At 45.5% G+C, this 19,601-nt stretch overlaps 1 protein-coding gene across 1 annotated transcript in view; it reads right to left on the reverse strand.

The window, feature by feature from the left end:
• Positions 1-236: 236 nt before the first annotated feature.
• The window catches only part of xkr7 (XK, Kell blood group complex subunit-related family, member 7), a 70,658-nt gene continuing 51,293 nt past the window's right edge, over positions 237-19,601 (reverse strand). The window contains exons 2-4 of the mRNA XM_034295738.1: positions 11,972-12,171; positions 2,327-2,514; positions 237-2,100 (exon numbers count right to left, since the gene is read on the reverse strand). Coding sequence (XP_034151629.1) covers positions 1,315-2,100; positions 2,327-2,514; positions 11,972-12,171 — 1,174 coding nt within the window. The 3' untranslated portion in view covers positions 237-1,314. The remainder of the gene's footprint in view (positions 2,101-2,326; positions 2,515-11,971; positions 12,172-19,601) is intronic.

The raw sequence follows: 19,601 nt of genomic DNA on the forward strand, positions 1-19,601 counted from the left end.
CAGCCGTTTTACTGGGGTATTTTACCAACTACATGTGTATCACAGCTTTGCATTTTTTTGTCTTTGAATAAACCTTTTATCTGCTTGTTCTCTCTAGTGATAGAAAAGCGGCATAACCAAATGACCAGTCAAGCAAACAAACACACATGCAAACACTCTTACACGCACGCATTAACACACTCGTGCACACGTACACGCACACGTACGCATGCACGCACACACCCACCGACACACAGGCACACACACACACACAGACACACACACACACACACAGACAAACCTAAAATACTATTACCCACCCAGAATCGGAATCTCTAGTATATACATATCATGAATAAAAAACAAATATACATTTATATATATTATGATTACACCTCGATAAGAAACATTATCAAAGACATGGCCACTGATCGAGAAAACAATATAAAAATATAAAAAAGAAACAGAAAGAAACAATAAATACATACATATTGTTTATAAGGTAATGGATGATTGAATTAGCTAAACTCCAAGTTTTTAACAGGCCTCTTTCACAGCACTGATACTTAACTAAAACCTTAACACCAAGGTTTCAACCAAACCACCTCTGAGTCCTCATTTCAGCTGAACGGTGAATAGAATCTTATCAGTGTTTATACATGACCATCATTGTCATCATCATTATCATCCTGTTCATCATTATCATCTTTATCACAATCGCCATTATCATTACCGTCATTATCATCACCGTCATTATCATCACCGTCCTTATCATCACCGTCATCGTAATCATCATTGTATAAAGTTGAATATCAGGATCATTATTTACAGAATTGCGTTCCCTCTTTTATTGTGTCATCTGTGTTTTCCCAGTGCTGAGAGACACGTTCCGGCTACCATCCGATACAGTTTTCCATTAGGTCATAGATGACCTAACCCGAGTTCTGAATCTCCCACCCTTGAACTCGGCCACAGGCTTCTGCAGGACTCACAGGAAGTGACACTCAGCAATGGTGAGTTACACCTGCACATGTCATATACGGGTACATACTGGGTCTCCAGTAGATTCTATAGCCACAAAGTAACATGCCACAGCCACAAAAATGTATTCCACATCGACAAAGTCAACATGTTTTTGAGTCTTAATTCAAGGGTTAGGTTAAGCACCACGGTTTGTACCTTCACCTTGGTGGTGAGTGGGCCCCCTGCTGACCCGGTGGAGGTAGCGCAGCTATGTTACATTATAAGGTGGTCCGCTCGTCGTCGTCCCAGCCCACAGAGGGAGCAGGCGGAGTGGTGAGGTGGGCGACGCCCCCCGGTGGCAGGCGTGGAGCACTACACGGTAGTCTCATACTCCATTACCTCTTTGGCGCTGCCGAGGCTCCGGTACTGGATTCTGGGCGTCACCGGCGACGTGTTCTCCAGGACCAGGATGGTCTTTCGTAGCCGCCGGTCGATGAAGTGCGCGTCCCAGGCAGGGTAGCTCTTCCTGGGAAGGTCAATGCGGATCACCGGCCCCTCGGTCCTGGAGGTCCGGGCGGCCAGCGCCATGGAGGTGTGGGTAACGGACCGGACCTGGAACACCGCCAGATCGCCCGGCACCACCTCCCCTCGGTCCGCCCCGCCGGTCCTAGTCAGGGTCCTGGGGGGGGAGGTGATTACATCCGGAGGGGGGAGTGGGGAGGCCTCGGCCGGGGTCACGCAGGACTCTACCATCACCCCGCCCTCCTCCACACAGCCCTTCCACTGGGCCCCGAACACTGGGCCGTCCGGGTGGAGCAGACAGTAGTAAACGAACATGAAGAACATCCCGAGGGCGTAGCTGCAGACCACCACACACACCACAATGAGGGCGTAGAAGTCGGAGGTTTGCGGCCCGCGGTAAAGGTACCACGCCGCGATGAGGGACACGTTCTCCACCAGGGACACGGAGTAGTAGAGACACATCCGGAATCGGGTGCGGCCCGCCTTCACATTGAACCAGCAGAATATGTAGATGATGCCCACCACCATGTTGTAGATGATCTCCTCCCACTTGGACATGCAGAAGTCCGTCTCGCCCTGGATGACCCAGAACGTCATTATGCACCAGTGGGTCACGATGAAGATGCCAAAGTAAAGCTGCAAGGCCCAGACGGACAATGGTTAACTTTCTGAACATTTCCAGTTTCCTTTTCTACAGAATCCCATCTGGAGGGAAAAAAGCAGAATAACCAGGAATCCTCTAACTATGATTTGTGAAAACAGAATATAAACCCTTTTTGGGCAGGATAAACCTAGCCATATGTACAGCCTCTGTGTAACTGTGCTTTTGTCAATACGGGTTCTGGACGGCGTGCCACATCACCTGGAACACAGAGGCAAAGAGGGCGAAAGCGATGGTCCGTGCTCCGATGGTGAAGAAGTGCCAGAACATCTGGACGATTACAGCCTTGTAGGACATGGGAAGCTTATCGTCCCTGGAGTCCCTGAGCGTCTTCTGATAGGATGCTATCATCCACGCCAAGGAGACCAGCGAAGCAGAGGCAGACAGGCCTGGGGGGGGGGGGGGGGAGAGGGATGAGAGAAAGGATTAGAAGGAGAAAGATAGCTGTGAAGAGAGGGATTTGGAGGGGGGGTGAGAGTGCTCCAGTTCTCTCATCCAGGCTGGAGAGACCTAGGAAGAGAAGGGAAAGGATGAATACATGTGAATGACCGAAGTTGGATGGAGAGCGGATATTCTGACTTTCATAGTCCTTAGAGCTGGATCAAATTCCCTGACTGTTACACACACACACACAAAGACAGAGACACACAAAGAGTCACACAAACACATAGTCCTGACCTCTGACCTTGACATAAACGTTATACCTAAAATTAACCAAACCCTAATGCTGAACCCTAACCTGTAATGCCTAAACTAAACCCTACCCCTAATTGGAATTTGCACCCTAAACCAGGATGTACAGTTTTGTCCTTGTGGGGAGATCCCCACATTGTAAATTTGTCATGTTTTGCTTCCGCCGAATTTTAGTCCCCAGGAGGTAGGTAACACATGACAGACAGAAACACACATAGAAAAACAAACAAATAAACAAACACACAGTTACCGGAAAAGTTTACTTTTGACTAATGCGTGTGGCGTAATCTCCTACATTTAAAAATTACATAAAAAAATACATTTTTGAGTTTTGCTTTTCAGTTTTTCATAACTTTTGATGTGATTAATTTCTAATTGGACATGGGATTAAATTATTAAAATTTTCCAAAATTAATATTTTATCAAGATAAATGAATTCTCCCATCCCACTGCCTTTGGCACCCGGCAATGAGCTTATTAATATTTCCACAACTTCAACTGAGAATAATTAATCCAAAAAAGGACGATAAATCTCAGACAATCTCAGACAGGGAGGGAGATGCACGTTTTTAATAATGTAGCTAGCTAATTGTTCAAAAGTCATGTCAGAAAATAGAAATATAGCAGATGACAAGAACATTAAAAACTATTCAAAGACAATAACATCAACAGTAATGATAATAATTTGTAAAAATTGCATCACGCTTTTCTTACACCAAAAGTAGTAAAAATAAAAACAGTGACAACACAGAGACAACCCACAGACTGTTTTTCTTTGAGAATCCTAAGACTCCTCCCATGTTCTGTCTATGTATCTCTCTGTGTGTATGTCTGTCTCTGTCTGGATATGTCTGTCTCTGTCTGGATGTGTCTGTCTCTGTCTGGATGTGTCTGTCTCTGTCTGTGTTGAAGGTGTCTAACCCGACAGACTGGGGTTTGTTGGTTAGGAAGTCCAAAGAGAGACGGATATCCCCACACAGAAATTGAAACCTATTTCCAACTTAAGGGTTATGTTTAGATAAAGGTTAGGTTTAGATTGTGGTTAGGTTTATATAGGGGTTATGTTTAGGGCAAATCTTACAATTGGGATTTACTGGATTTACTCTTGGGTTTCAATATTAGAGGTTTGTCTTATGCATCAGAGTTAGGTTACATTGAGGTAAAGAGGTTATGTTATAGTTTGGTTAAGATAGGGGTTAGGTTTAGATAGGGGTTAGTTTTAGATAGGGGTTAGGTTTAGATAGGGGTTAGGTTTAGATAGGGGTTAGATTTAGATAGGGGTTAGGTTTAGATAGGGGTTAGGTTTAGATAGGGGTTAGGTTAAGATAGGGGTTAGGTTTAGATAGGGGTTAGGTTTAGATAGGGGTTAGGTTTAGATAGGGGTTAGGTTTAGATAGGGGTTAGGTTTAGATAGGGGTTAGGTTTACCACGGAGAAACAAATGTGGTTTGTCAGTGTCTGTCTCTGTGTGTGTATGTGTGTATGTGTGTGTGTGTGTGTGTGTATGTGTGTGTATGTGGCTGTGTGTGTATGTGTCTGTGTGTGTATGTGTCTGTGTGTGTATATGTCTGTGTGTGTATATGTCTGTGTGTATCTGTGTATATGTCTGTGTGTGTATGTGTCTGTGTGTGTATATGTCTGTGTGTATCTGTGTATATGTCTGTGTGTGTATGTGTCTGTGTGTGTATATGTCTGTGTGTATCTGTGTATTTGTCTGGGTGTGTCTGTTTGTGTGTTAGCTACTTATTTAAATAATATCAGGAGGATCAGCTAGGAGGCTGTGAGATAAAGGCTGTTTAAACACGATCAGCCTGGGATCATTTGGGTCGTACTCATGGATTTGTCTCTGATTAACGGAGGAGGCGCTAAATATTTGTCTTTAAGAGAAAAGCTGATCTCTGAAAATGAATGAAATACATTCATTTAAAGCTGAGACTCTCATGACCACATACATGTAAAAATGATTTGTTATTTGAAGCTCACAATTAGATGCAATGTGTCCGTCTTCCTTTTGTGTCATTTTAACAGATGTTAATCTCCATAGAGACATATAGTAGTGAGTTCATATATTTTCATTGCTTTGGTCGGTTGGTCTTTTCATTGGTCTGTTGGACTGATTGTTGGTCTATTGGTTTGTTAGTTGGTTCAGATGGTTGCTTGGTGTATTGTTGCTTATCTGTTGTATATGTTGCTTGGTGTGTTGGTCTATAGGTTTGTTCATTGGTTGGTCTGTTGCTTGGTGTGCTGGTCTGTTGCTTGGTGTGCTGGTCTGTTGCCCAATTTGTCCCATCCAATCAGAAACAGGAATGTGGTAAATAATGTGTTTGTTAATTTGTTGTCATCCGATCAGAAACATGGATGTCCTCATATATTTGTTTGTCATTGGCTCCCATCCGGTCAGAACCAGGAACGTGGCAAAATGTTTTGTAGCATCACGCTATCACATTTTTCCACCACAATCTCATGTGATTTTGTCCTTGTCAGTCATTCTCTCCAAGCGAGGCCGAGGATGATGTGTCGTCATCAATGTTTTCTCAGTGTCCTACTCCCAGAATTGTCCTTCTAATCTTCGTTCTGTACGCAGGCAGACTTGTGGCGCTCTCCATGATGCTTGATTCAATTAAGATAGTCTCTCTCCTCGCGGGCACGCTCGGTCAAGGCATATCGCAGTCAGTGTGGAGGAGAAGTGTGTGTCTCTGTCTGTTGTCTGTGTGTGATAGTCACAGTGTGTGTGTGTTCGTCTGTCTGTGTGGGAGAATGCCAACGAAGCACAAGCAGACCCAAGCAGGGCGGAGAGCCGAGGACAGCAGAGAAAAAGTGGTGACTAAAAGCTTCCCGACTCTGTCTGGCCCGTGGCTAATTAAGAGATTCTGGCATCAGGATCAGATCCCAGTGGAAGTATGTGTGTCTGTTTGTTTCAGCTATTTGAAGAAAGGTTCTTAACTCACTATGAGATGGAGTCACCCACTCAAACATTCAGACTACAGAGAGCTGTAGAGGGTACCACTTTCAGCACTTTTACAAATATCATCCTAGGAATAGTGTTCCTTATGTATTCAGTATCTTAAACAAGTTCAATAGGACAAGCTGTTTTGGAGAGAATTAACTGAGATGTGAGTTATCCACAGTTCTTGGAAAAATCTCTAGAAAGGAAATTAATCGGGAAGTGTGAACAAGACGGCCTTTACATTGTCTTGTGCTCACTAGGAGATGATTAGGTTCTCCGTGCTTCAGCTTCCAAATGCCCCACCGACAGGTGTTTGTGACCATGGGACTAGTGGGTCAGAGAAGGCCAGTGGGGGGTCCGACAGGAAGGCCTGGGGTCAGAACGCAGAGAAAAGAGAAAACCCAGCAGACACACACGAAACAAATAATTCTGCGTACAGCCGGGCCATGTTAGAGCCATCTGGTGTGTTACCACAGCCCGTTTTAATGTTTTTGCCAGACCGCGTAAGCAGAGCCAGCGTAGAAGAGTGAATGTCTCTTATTGAGTCTGTCCGACTGACTGACTGACTGACCGGCTGAGTGCCAACCCCCTGTTAAATAGAGTTGTGGTTAGAGACACAGGCTCCGGAACATCAGGTCGCATGTGGTGGATATTAGGATTTGTTCAGGATAGACAAAAACTTAGCTGGCTACAACCTTCAGTAGCTACGTTACAGGAAGCCTAAAATGAAACTCTGTACTGTTATATTGCGACTGTTTCTGGTGGATTTTCGAATTATGTCTCCGGATTTGTTCAGGGTAGACAAACACCTCGCTGGCTACACGATTCTCTCGTCTTTTCACTTGACAAAAAAGTCAGTTATCATCACCTTTATTGATACAGTAGTTATTGTATCAATGTCTTTCACGAATGGCTAATAAGCTGTTAAAACAGCCAGTGACAAAAGCCATAGAGTTCATAGATGCTATTTGTGGTGGAGGTAAACTTAATTAGAAACGTTACTCAGTTTAACTCTAGTTAATGGTGTGTAACAAAATATTCAAACTTGGTGTGATGTTAATGAGTGAAAATTATATAATGTGAAGAGGCTATACTAATGCCCCGCACGTGTGCAGTTTGGTGGCATGGTGCTTGATGACAATGCCTTTCACGTGGGTGACCCAGGTTCGATTCTCAAGATTCTCAAGACAACTAAGCTTGCCTGTTTTCTTGTTTATTTAGGTCCATGCTCATGTGATTTTGGAAGGAACCGGCAAGGTGTTTGATATTCTGTGAGGAAACACTAAAAGAGGTTTTATAAAAAATTATCCCTTTATAATGACAGTCCCTCCAGGGGCTTAATAGTATATACTGTATACAGTAACACAGGTTGAACCTTTTTTGACTGTTATTCCAGCACTTCAGATTTAAAATTATGGTGAACCATTTACAGAGCAAAGCATATATTGTACAGCCTCCTCCAAAGGTAGTGTTTTGTACCTGCATATTCTTTACATACAAGGTGTGCCGTGTGTAGACATCACCAGATGCCAGGAAACCCCAGTGAACCTCTGCCAAGCAGCAATCCTCAGGCTTGTCTTTAACATATGAAAGCCACTCTCAGTTGGATTCAGATTGGGTAACTGACTTAGCCACTTTTGGCCCAGGAAAACTCCTTGGCAGGGTGTTTGGGATACTGTCCTGCTGAATATAGTATTGTCAAATGGGTTTGGATGCATTTGGTGGCAGCTTAGTAGACAAGATGTTTCAGTACACTTGGGAATTCTTCCTGCTACTGCTGTCAGTAGTTTTGTCGTCAATGAAGACAAGTGAGCCAGTTGCAACCATTCATGCACAAGCCCTTCCAGCTCTTCTCCATTTTACTACATTGTTCAGTTATTCACTGTAGAGGACCTCCTTGGTCTATTATCATTTGCCTTGGCTGAGCTTGCCACTAGGTTCTTTGTGTGCCAAACAGTTAATTTTGGCACGCATAATGTTTTGTATCAATTTATTTCCGATTTGTCCGCCTCATGATGGCCATCTTGACAGACATTAACACTTCTTTTGACCTTGTGTTCAGACACCAGCAACAGACATCGGCAGCAGGCTCCCATATACATGCAATATTAATGAGCAAGGTTCCCACTGAGTACAATTACTTAATTCTCCAGGAAGTACCTTCCTACATGACAAGGGACAGCGACCGGTAACCACAACAACAGAGATAACTAAAATTATCGACATGGGACATGGTAAATAGCCATATGAATATGTAGTCATGCAAAACAAACATGAAGCAGAAATTGATTAATCCAAGTTAGAAATTTGAAAACAATAATATTTATTGTTAAACATGGCTCTTTAAACTGATATAGTTCGATTGATCAAGCCCTGCTATTGGACGTACTCTGATGACATGGAGCTGTGCAGACACCATGCCTGAGCCTGTTTGATTGACAAGGAGGAACCGGGTCTGGGGGTCAGGGTTTACAGACCCGGTGTTGTTATTTAGGGGAATGGTCTCTGCGCGACTTAGGGTCGAGCTGAAAAGCGTATTGACAGGTCTGTATTTGTGTGTGGTGTGAGATGTTTGTGTAGGAGGTATAGCAGCACACCATGTGTTTTTATGGGGGTTGGGTTGTGTGTGTGCTGGAGGTGGGTGGGGATTTCTTAATGTAATGTAGGCTTATTAAAGAAGGATAAAACATCTAAATCTCTCCCTGCCTCTCTCTACTTTTCTCTCCCTCTGCCTCTCTTTATCTCTCTCTCTCCCTGCCTCTCTCTCCCTTTCTCTTCCTCTGCCTCGCACTGTCTCAATCTGTCTCCCCATCTCCCTTTTCCTCCAACACCTTTTTCTCTCTCTGTGTCCGTCTTTCACTCTCCATTTGGCTCTCTTGCTGACAATTCAATTTGAAAAATATTCTTTGTTGCCAAAGCAAGTGGACATTTTTTTAATAAAACATAATAATTGAATAAAAACAAAATGTTAAAACAAGTCTGAAGTTCACAAGTCTTACAAACAAAAGGATAGAGGGATTTACATTATTAGCTAAAGTGAAACAATTAAACATGGGAAAATAAAGAGATTTAGTCAATATTAGTCATGTTTACAAAGATGTTTTTGCTCCATTGGTTATACTTTTCTAATGGCAATGATTGCACAAATATTTATCAATGCTTGATTGAATTTTTATATTTCTGTGAGTCTGTATGATCTGATGGAAAGATGTGTCTCTACTGTGATCATACATTTGGCAGATTAGGAAGTGCAGCTCAGATTCCACCTCATCGTTGGTCAGTGTGCACATAGTCTGTCCTTTCTCTACAGCTAGTTCTGCCTTTCTCTCAAATGTTGTGGTCAGTCACGATGGTCAGGTATTCTGCCTCTGTTTAGGGCAAAGTAACATTCCAATTTCATGTGTTTTGTTGTTAATTCTTTTCAGTATGTCAGTGTTCTCTTTTCCCCCCTCCTTTTTTGGTTTTGGGTTATTTGGTCTAATTGCGTTGCTCGTCCAGGTCTCGGGGGGGCCTGTTACCGTCTCACTCTCTCTTTCAGTTAATTACAGATTAACCAGTCAGTGGTTCCTCAAGATGATCACCCTCTAATGACCAGCAAAGTGTGTGAGTGTGTGAGTGTGTGTTTGTGGAGTGTGAGAAAAAGGTGTGTGTGTTTTAGACTGTGTGTGTGTGTGTGTGTGTGTGTGTGTATGTGTGGGCGTGTGTCTCAGGGAGGGAAGGAGAGTGTGTCTCCCTGTCTTGTGGTGATGACCTCATAGCCTCCAGCCAATGGACTCAACATTAATGACTCATTATACAGGGATATTAGGAAGCTGCTTCACTCCTTACAAAGGACATGGAGGACGTGAGAGGGAGAGACACAGAGAGGGAGAGACACAGAGAGGGAGAGACACAGAGAGGGGGAGAGACAAAGAGAGGGAGAGACACAGAGAGGGGGAGAGACACAGAGAGGGAGAGACACAGAGAGGGAGAGACACAGAGAGGGGGAGACACAGAGAGGGAGAGACACAGAGAGGGAGAGACACAGAGAGGGGGAGAGACACAGAGAGGGAGAGAGACACAGAGAGAGAGACACAGAGAGGGGGAGAGACACAGAGAGGGAGAGACACAGAGAGGGAGAGACACAGAGAGGGAGAGACACAGAGAGGGGGAGACACAGAGAGGGAGAGACACAGAGAGGGGGAGACACAGAGAGGGGGAGAGACACAGAGAGGGAAAGAGAGGAAGGGATGGATGGATGGAGAGAGAAATAGAGGAAAAGAAAAAAAGAGAGGAAGGGAGACGGTGAGGAAAAGGGAGAGGAGGACAAAGGGGGAGAGAGAAAGAGAGACAGCGTAGAGACTGAGAGAGTAGAGACTGAGAGAGTAGAGACAAAGAGTAGAGACTGAGAGAGTAGAGTGAGAGAGTAGAGACTGAGAGAGTAGAGACAGAGTAGAGACAGAGAGAGTAGAGACTGAGAGAGTAGAGACTGAGAGAGTAGAAACAAAGAGTAGAGACTGAGTGGAGACAGAGAGTAGAGACAGAGTAGAGACAGAGAGAGTAGAGACAGAGTAGCGACAGAGAGAGTAGAGACAAAGAGTAGAGACTGAGAGAGTAGAGACAACAAGTAGAGACTGAGTGGAGACAGAGAGTAGAGACACTGAGTAGAGACAGAGAGAGTAGATACTGAGAGAGTAGAGACAAAGAGTAGAGACTGAGTGGAGACAGAGAGTAGAGACAGAACAGAGACAGAGAGAGTAGAGACAGAGTAGAGACAGAGAGAGTAGAGACAAAGAGTAGAGACTGAGAGAGCAGAGACAACGAGTAGAGACTGAGTGGAGACAGAGAGCAAAAACACTGTGTAGAGACAGAGAGTATCCTTAGTCTGAGGGCAAACAGCTGACAAGAGAGCTAGGTGATATGGACACAAAGTCCATACTGCAATAAATGTAACAACAACACATTTTTATCACTAATGCACACTATAGTTTAATATCAGCAAAATGCATGCTTTAACTGGTGGGTAGGCTGTGAGGATTTGGTTTCCCAGATAAAGACACAGATGCAAGATTACACAAAAAAACAGAGAACAAAGGGGATGGGTAGAGAAGTGAGAGAGCTGGAGAGGTGCAGGGAGAGAAAGAGAGATGAAGAGTTGGAGAACGGGAGAGAGAGAGTGTTTATCATGTTATCATTATCATTCTCTTGATAATTGTTCTACTAATTGTCCTGTTGACAGTCTTAATTAACATTATTACTTTAATGATGTTATATTGTAAACATATCATTATTTACAGAGAAAGCTTTGGAAAAAGGTATATACTGTTACATCATCACAATAAAAATAGAATAATTTAATATATTAAGAGAGAGAGAGAGAAAGAAAACATTACAAAATCTCGAACTAAACCTCAACGGCATTTGTCTCTAAACACAGACCACTGTGACTGGTAAAAAATGTCAAGTAAAAAAAAACGGACAACAAACAGATTTAGTTACAGTCGCACAGCCTGTCCAGAGTCTGGTCATCACAGGCATACCTGGCTGCCAAAACAGGACCGGTTGTGCTCATTCTCCACTTAGGGAGAGGCAGATTGAGACCTGCATTTCCTATTACACAGTGAAAAATACCAAGACCTAAGAGAGACTTTATAAAAGCAAATTGAAACACTACCTTACCCTAAAAGGAGAGTACAGTACAGCGTCAGATCACCTGACGACAGTGACAGACCTAAAACAAAAAATAGTGACTATGCATGGACTCTGCTCTTGCCATCGATATGCAGACCTGGTTCTTGAGAAAAGGCTAGATGCACATAAATGACGTAAGGAGGTGGAGACTGTAAACATAAACACCATGGACAGCTAATAAAATAACACAGAATATGTTTTTTAAATGGTAAATGCCTCAAACCTTTTGAAAGGGGGTAACATTTATATTTATAAAATGTCGTAATTCCATTTGTTCTTCTTTATTTTATCACTGATATTTTACACTTTTTTGTAAAGCAATGCTTCACGTGTCAATAAATGTCAAAACAAGAAAAAAACAAGAGGGAAAGAGATAGAGGGAAAGAGATAGACACAGAGGCAGAAAGTGATGGAAGAAAGAAAGAGAGAGCAAAAAACAGAGAACTACAGAGAGGCAAATAAAGAGAGAGAAAGGAAGAGGAGAGAGAGCGAAAGAAAGGGAGTGACAACTACACACACACCCCCCAGGCCACTGACCCTGCAGTGGTAGAACCTGGTTTCCGTGGATCATGATGCTGAGCTGTAGCACCAGTTGCGGGGCGCTCTTCAGGAAGGCCTCCAGCAGACGCAGCATGTTGATGTCAGCGCACTCGAACATCAGCCGCCAATGGAAAGGTCGGTGGGCGTGGTCACCATGCCAGCGGCTCTGGGCGCCCAGGTACAAGGTGTGGACGTACCTGCAGGGAGGGAGGACGAGTCCATTTGTCATGGCGACCGATCGGTCAATCATTAGATTGATAAGACCACTGATTGTTCAGCTGATCGGCGAAACCAACTCACAGAGCGTCCTAAGAGAAGCACTACGAGTTTAAACAGAGATTTACAGGACAAACATGACAGGAGAGGGTAGAGGAGATGACTAGGTACTATACCAGCTATCATCACGATGTCAACCAGAGACACTCTGTCAGGAAGACAGGAACCAACAGTGTTTAACAGCTTCCTCTGAATCATGTTGGTGAAGATAAACCATCTGATCACACGACGGAGGAATCGGTCGTCTGCCCCCTAGTCAAGTCTCAACACATCTGACGAACACATCCATCACCAATCACACCTCCTAGAATACCCGATGCATATGGCAGCGGCTGAGCGCGGGAACTACTTCCCTCCTAAGTTGTGCCACTGAATTTCACTAAGACTAGTGGGCAAAAAAGGGCAAATATACGATAAAGACAATCTGGATTCTCTTTCTGTCTCTCACACTCTCGTTTGTCTCTATCCCTCTCTCCTCCACGGTCTCTCTCTCCCCTCCATCTCCCCTCAATCTCCCCCTCCATCGGGCCTCCCCCATCTCTCCTTCATCTGTCCTTTCCATCTCACCCTCTCTCCCCCTCCGTCCCTCCCATCCATCTCCCCCTACATTTCCCCTCCTCCCTTTCCCCTACATCTCCCCTCCTCCATCTCTCCCTGTTTATCTCCCCCTCCATCCCTCCCCTCCATCTCTCCCTCTCTCCCCCTCCGTCCCTCCCATCCATCTCCCCCTACATTTCCCCTCCTCCCTTTCCCCTACATCTCCCCTCCTCCATCTCTCCCTGTTTATCTCCCCCTCCATCCCTCCCCTCCATCTCACCCTCTCTCCCCCTCCGTCCCTCCCATCCATCTCCCCCTACATTTCCCCTCCTCCCTTTCCCCTACATCTCCCCTCCTCCATCTCTCCCTGTTCATCTCCCCCCTCCATCCCTCCCTCCATCTCTTCCTCTCCCCCTTAATATCCCCTCCCCCTCCCCCCACACGTCGCTACATTCTCGTAAAATCCTATTTTAGGAGGACAGGATTCACAGTTTATGGATCAATGTAGTGGTTCCACTGGACTAGTTAAAGACGCATCCAACACTTTTTTGAATAACCAAAAAGAAAGAATAGTCTCTATCGTACCTCAGACAGCCGTGATCACATGGGGCACATACATGACATTTTGCAAACAGTGGCCAAAAATCACGGACTGCATCTTTAACCGTTCAAGGGCACGTCAATCAGTTCCACAATGCCAGTTAAGCCCAATCAAGCACTACTGCAAAACAATACATTATGAATTGGAACCCTGGTCTGGTGAAAAGAGCGTGCATGTGTGTGTGTGTGTGTGTGTGGAGAGATCCAGGTATGTATGTATATATGTGGGGACCTGAATTCCCTAGGAGACAGTAAAACCTGAATGATTTCTGGATTTCAGGTCCTTACAAGCATAGAAACATAAACAGGTATGTGTTTGTACATATGTGTGTGTGTGTATATGGCTATGTGTGTGTTTGTACATATATGTGTGTGTATGGCTGTGTGTGTGTTTGTACATATATGTGTGTGTGTGTATATGGCTATGTGTGTGTTTGTACATATATGTGTGTGTGTGTGTATGGCTGTGATTGTGTTTGTACATATGTGTGTGTGTGTGTGTGTATGGCTGTGATTGTGTTTGTACATATGTGTGTGTGTGTGTGTATGGCTGTGTGTGTGTTTATACATATGTGTGAGTGTGTGTGTGGCAGTGTGTGTGTTTGTATGTATGTGTGTGTGTTTATACGTAGGTATGTGCGTGTGTGCATATATGGCTGTGAGTGTGTGTGTGTGTGTGTGTGAGAGAGAGAGAGAAGTGGGACACAGAGATGCGAATTGGTCTATAAATACTGTCTCTTCCGTCGTCTCGTCTGGTCTGATCAAAGAGCAGTCTGGGACCTCATGTGGTTTCCCCCATTGGTGTGTGTGCGTGCGCGCGTGTAAGCCTCTTGCAGAACATGGAGCAGCTTGCTCATTAGCAGTGATGTCATCGCACAAGAGTTGCTGCTAAAATACTGAGACAACACCTTTTGTAACACCGCTATAACACCCTGATGAAACACTTCTCAAACAAACTGAGACAACCCTATGGAAACACACTGACATTACACCTTTGCAACACCCTGAGACAGCACCTCTGTTACATCCAGAGACAGAACCTCTGTTACATCCAGAGACAGAACCTCTGTTACATCCAGAGACAGCACCTCTGTAACACCCAGAGACAGCACCTCTGTTACACCCAGAGAAAGCACCTCTGTTACATCCAGAGACAGAACCTCTGTAACACCCAGAGACAGCACCTCTGTTACACCCAGAGAAAGCACCTCTGTTACATCCAGAGACAGAACCTCTGTTACATCCAGAGACAGAACCTCTGTTACATCCAGAGACAGAACCTCTGTTACATCCAGAGACAGCACCTCTGTAACACCCAGAGACAGCACCTCTGTTACACCCAGAGAAAGCACCCCTGTTACATCCTGAGACAACACCTCTGTTACATCCAGAGACAGCACCTCTGTTACATCCTGAGACAACACCTCTGTTACATCCAGAGACTACACCTTTTCTGTCAGCACACTGAGACCAGACTTTCGTAACACACAGAGGCAAAACATACACAGTGACGGTGAAGTTGAAGTACCCAGCCAAAAGACCAAACCCCTGCTAAAGCTGTCACACTCTCATGAAACCCCTTTTTACTTCATCAGACTGGATCTCTCTTCACCTCTCTTCTTCTCTCTCTTCTCCTCTCTTTTCTCCTTTCTTTTCCTCTCTTCTCCTCTCTTTTCCTCTCTTCTCCCCTCTTTTCTCCTCTCTTATCCTCTCTTTTCCTCTCTTCTCACTTCTCATCTCTCTTCTACTCTCTTCTCTTCTCTCGTCTCCTCTCTTCTCGGCCTTTGTTTAAGTCAGCAGCTGGTGTCATTATGCAGCTGCCACATAGGATTATTTTGTCCCTCACCAAGTTCTAGTTAACCAAACGCTCCAGTGTTTTAGACTCAGCTGACTGGCTTGTCAGATAATCAATGAGCGGTGTGAAGAGAAGCGTCCGCCGTTCTCAGGGCTGAGGCTGCACAGAACCCAGAATCCTCCCTGTTCATACACTGGTGGAAACATTTAATAACATTTTCATATTTCAATCAGCCAGAATGTTTTGATTTACTCAATAGAGAACATCATTCTAGTCTTACAGAGAAATTCACAGAGGAGAGACAGAAAGAGTGAAAAATATAGAAGGGAGAAATGAAAGGACAGAGGGAGAGGAAGGAAAGAAGAGAGAGAGAAAAAAGAAGGAAAGGAAAGATGGGATAAACGCCCAAAGAAGGCTCTGCATGAGAAAACCAAAGTATTCTCAGAGTAGGCCTACAACACAAAACCTCAACTAATGCATGCAGAGTTGAATGATCATCAAAATAATCATCAAGATCCAGAAGAAAAACTACTACATTTCACACTAATTTAAAGGAAAGCGACACTGAAACCTTCAACAACAAAGTTCTCCTCCACACAGAGAAGAGTCAGCTTGTTTTGGGGCTCTGTTTACAAACTCTAACAGACCCCAACCAAATCATGAGAGAACAAAAAGAGAACTATTTGCCCTCGACAGAGAACCCAGCGGCAGAATACCTGACCACTGACCGACCAGAAGTTAAGAAAAACCTTGACTATGTACAGACTCAGTGAGCATGGCCTTGCTGTCGTGAGATGCCTCGGAATAGAAAATAACCTTAACTGGAAACTGAGCTGCACTTCCTAAACTCATGACAAATGTATGACCACATCAGAGACACATATATCAGTCAGATCACACAGATCCCAAATTAATTTGAAATCAAACCCAAAGTTGATAAACCACAGTATCGACAGCTTTGTGAATCTGACCAACACTGATGTCATTCACAATCTCTTGTAACAATTTGTGTGGTTTTACGACACTACATAGCTTATTACGTAACATCCTCAATGCATTTGCCCTTGTTAAAATGTGTGTGCCTTGTTATTAATTACAGCCTTCTAATTTTTACAAATGTTTGCCCTGGCAATAAAGCCTTTGAAATTGAAATGAAAATGAAACAGAGTCCCACTTCAGCGATGTCTCACTGGCAGTTGTCATCCTGGTTTTGAAGGTTAACACACAAACATGGTTGTCTTGCTGTCGTGGCATTCCGGTGAGTCCATGTGCCTGAATAAGCGCCGGTGAGTTGAATCGAGGTAGAACGCCGGGGAGTGTGTTCTTTACGCCTTAGATTCCGGTTAGACTTCCTGGTTGAGAGAGCAGCGCGATAAGAACGAAAACAGATGTCGGATGTGCTTTGTAAAACACATCTCAACATCAACAGTCCCGGGTACGCTGGGATGAAGCCGAGCCCTTGTGAAATTGGGGAGGATAACAAGGTTAAAGCAACCAAAAAAGGTAAAGAATACATTTAATTATGTGAAAAACAAAGACAGACAGACGAAAGGAGAAGGGGAGAAAGTGAACAAGAGACAAAAGGAGAGAGGGAGTTAGAGTTAGTAGATGCATGTTCCCCTGTGTCCTGTCTGTCTGTTTGGGTCTGTCTGTCCAGTCTGTCTGTTTGGGTCTGTCTGTTTGGGTCTGTCTGTTTGGGTCTGTTTGGGTCTGTCTGTTTGGGTCTGTTTGTCCGGTCTATCTGTTTGGGTCTGTCTGTCCGGTCTGTCTGTTTGGGTCTGTCTGTTTGGGTCTGTCTGTCCGGTCTGTCTGTTTGGGTCTGTCTGTTTGGGTCTGTCTGTCCGGTCTGTCTGTTTGGGTCTGTCTGTTTGGGTCTGTCCGGTCTGTCTGTTTGGGTCTGTCTGTTTGGGTCTGTTTGTCCGGTCTATCTGTTTGGGTCTGTCTGTTTGGGTCTGTCTGTTTGGGTCTCTATGGAAGTCTTTGTGTCTCTGTCTATTTTCATCCTTCTGCCTGTCTGACTGCCTGTCTGTCTGGCTTGCTGTCTGTCTGCCTGGCTTGCTGTCTGTCTGCCTGGCTGTCTCTCTCTCCAACTGTCTGTCTGCCTGGCTGTCTGTCTGCCATTCCGTCTGTCTGCCTGGCTGTGTCTCTCTGTCTTATCCTTGTCTGATGTATGTGAAGCACGAGTCTGGCAGAACTGCAGTGGAGCCGTCAGCCCGTGGATGATTGACAGGCCTCCTACCAAGGATCCTCTGCCTTCTGTGAAGCCTGTCATTCAGACAGTCTGTCAATTATAGAGCTGTCTCACACAGACGCACACACACAAACACACAACACAGCAAAGTTCCTACAGTTCAAAATGCGTCTTTGCTTCAGATCACACAGTAAATGTGGCAGCTAGAGGGCTGGAACACTTCTGGTTTTAATAGTCTTTTTCCAATCAGGGACAAACTCAGAGCTGCGGCACCAGGTGAGACACATGACGCACCGGGCAGAAACCTAAATGACAAGCGTTTCGGCCCCTCCATCGGGTCCACGCTGACCGACGCCCGGGGATCGAACGTCCCGCCAAACATTTAGCCGTGAGACCCGGAGTCGTTCAGACGCTCACAGCACTACCGCAACACAGCCTCAGTCTGTCCTTCAACCCACGCCAAGTCCCGCCCACCGGGATGTCTGTCACTCAACCCAGGCCAAGTCCCGCCCACCGGACCGTCTGTCACTCAACCCACGCCAAGTCCCGCCCACCGGGCCGTCTGTCACTCAACCCACGCCAAGTCCCACCCACCGGGCCGTCTGTCACTCAACCCACGCCAAGTCCCACCCACCGGGCCGTCTGTCACTCAACCCACGCCAAGTCCCACCCACCGGGCCGCCTGTCACTCAACCCAGGCAGGCAGCAGAGGCCGCTCCAGGCTGAGGCGGTTCCCCCAGCAGACACCAGGGCTTAGAGGCGGAGGGGGTCCCGTCATCCCCCTGCTGATGGATGGGGGAGATGAGAACGTACAGGTGGCAGCTGGCTCGGATCACGGCGTGACAGCTCTCTCCCCCCTTCACGTCTCCGTACCTCCCATCTCCTCTCTCTCACCCTTCACGTCTCCGTACCTCCCATCTCCGCTCTCCCCCCCCCTTCACGTCTCCGTACCTCCCATCTCCTCTCTCTCCCCCCTTCATGTCTCCGTACCTCCCATCTCCTCTCTCTCCCCCCCTTCACGTCTCCGTACCTCCCATCTCCTCTCTCTCCCCCCTTCATGTCTCCGTACCTCCCATCTCCTCTCTCTCCCCCCCTTCACGTCTCCGTACCTCCCACCTCCTCTCTCTCCCCCCCTTCACGTCTCCGTACCTCCCATCTCCTCTCTCTCCCCCCTTCACGTCTCCGTACCTCCCATCTCCTCTCTCTCCCCCCCTTCACGTCTCCGTACCTCCCATCTCCTCTCTCTCCCCCCCTTCACGTCTCCGTACCTCCCATCTCCTCTCTCTCCCCACCTCTTCCTCACTCTGTTCACCACAGCATCCCTCTCTCTCTCTCTCACCACCTCCTCCTCTCTCTTTACACCTCCTCCCTCTCTTCACCTCCTCTCTCTCACTTCATCTCCTCCTCTCTCTTTACACCTCCTCCCTCTCTTCACCTCCTCCCACTCACTTCTCCGCTCCTCTTCCTTTATTCACCTCTTCATCTCTTCATCTGTCCCAACCCCTTCACTGCGCTCTTCCTCTTCCTCTTCCCTTGCTGTAATGGCTAGTGTGGGTGAATGTCATGGACAGATGAAGGGGTGGGGGATAACGAGGGGGAGTGACTAGTGTGTCATTAAACGCACATTTATCCACATTAAATCTGAATGAAGATGATTACTTTGTCTGGAGGGAGAGATGACTGAGTTATGAGAGGAGAGAAGGACGAGACAGAAGAAGAAAAGGGGAGGAGACAGAGGAGGGGAATGGGAGGTGAGGGAGGTGACAGATAAAGAGGAGAGAGTGTTGGATTCACATTGGTGCAGTGCCAAGGGCCCTGCTCAAAATGACTGATACCATATCTTAATTCAAGACAGTTTCACACAGCAGGAAGAAAATCCAGCAGCAAAATAAAATGATTTTGTAGAAAATAATTATTGAAAATGTTTTGTAGGAGTTGATAAATGCTTTTTCCGGGCAAATCAAGTATGGTGAAAGACCCAGAGAGGAGTGAGGAGACAGAAGAAAGAGGAGTTTATTTGTGGTGCACCAGCAACAAGGGGAATTTTCAGGGTTAAAACGAAAAAAGGGTTTGAAACTTCAATCAGAATTTTGTTAAATGATCAAATACACTGCTCAAAAAAAATAAATAAGAGAACACAAACCACACATGAACAAGATATATTAAAGATTTAAATCTTTACTGTCCATTGTGCAATTAGTTGAGAACAAAATGGGATAACAGCAAAA

Source organism: Esox lucius, chromosome 12 (genome assembly GCF_011004845.1).
Source record: "Esox lucius isolate fEsoLuc1 chromosome 12, fEsoLuc1.pri, whole genome shotgun sequence".
Taxonomy (NCBI): domain Eukaryota; kingdom Metazoa; phylum Chordata; class Actinopteri; order Esociformes; family Esocidae; genus Esox; species Esox lucius.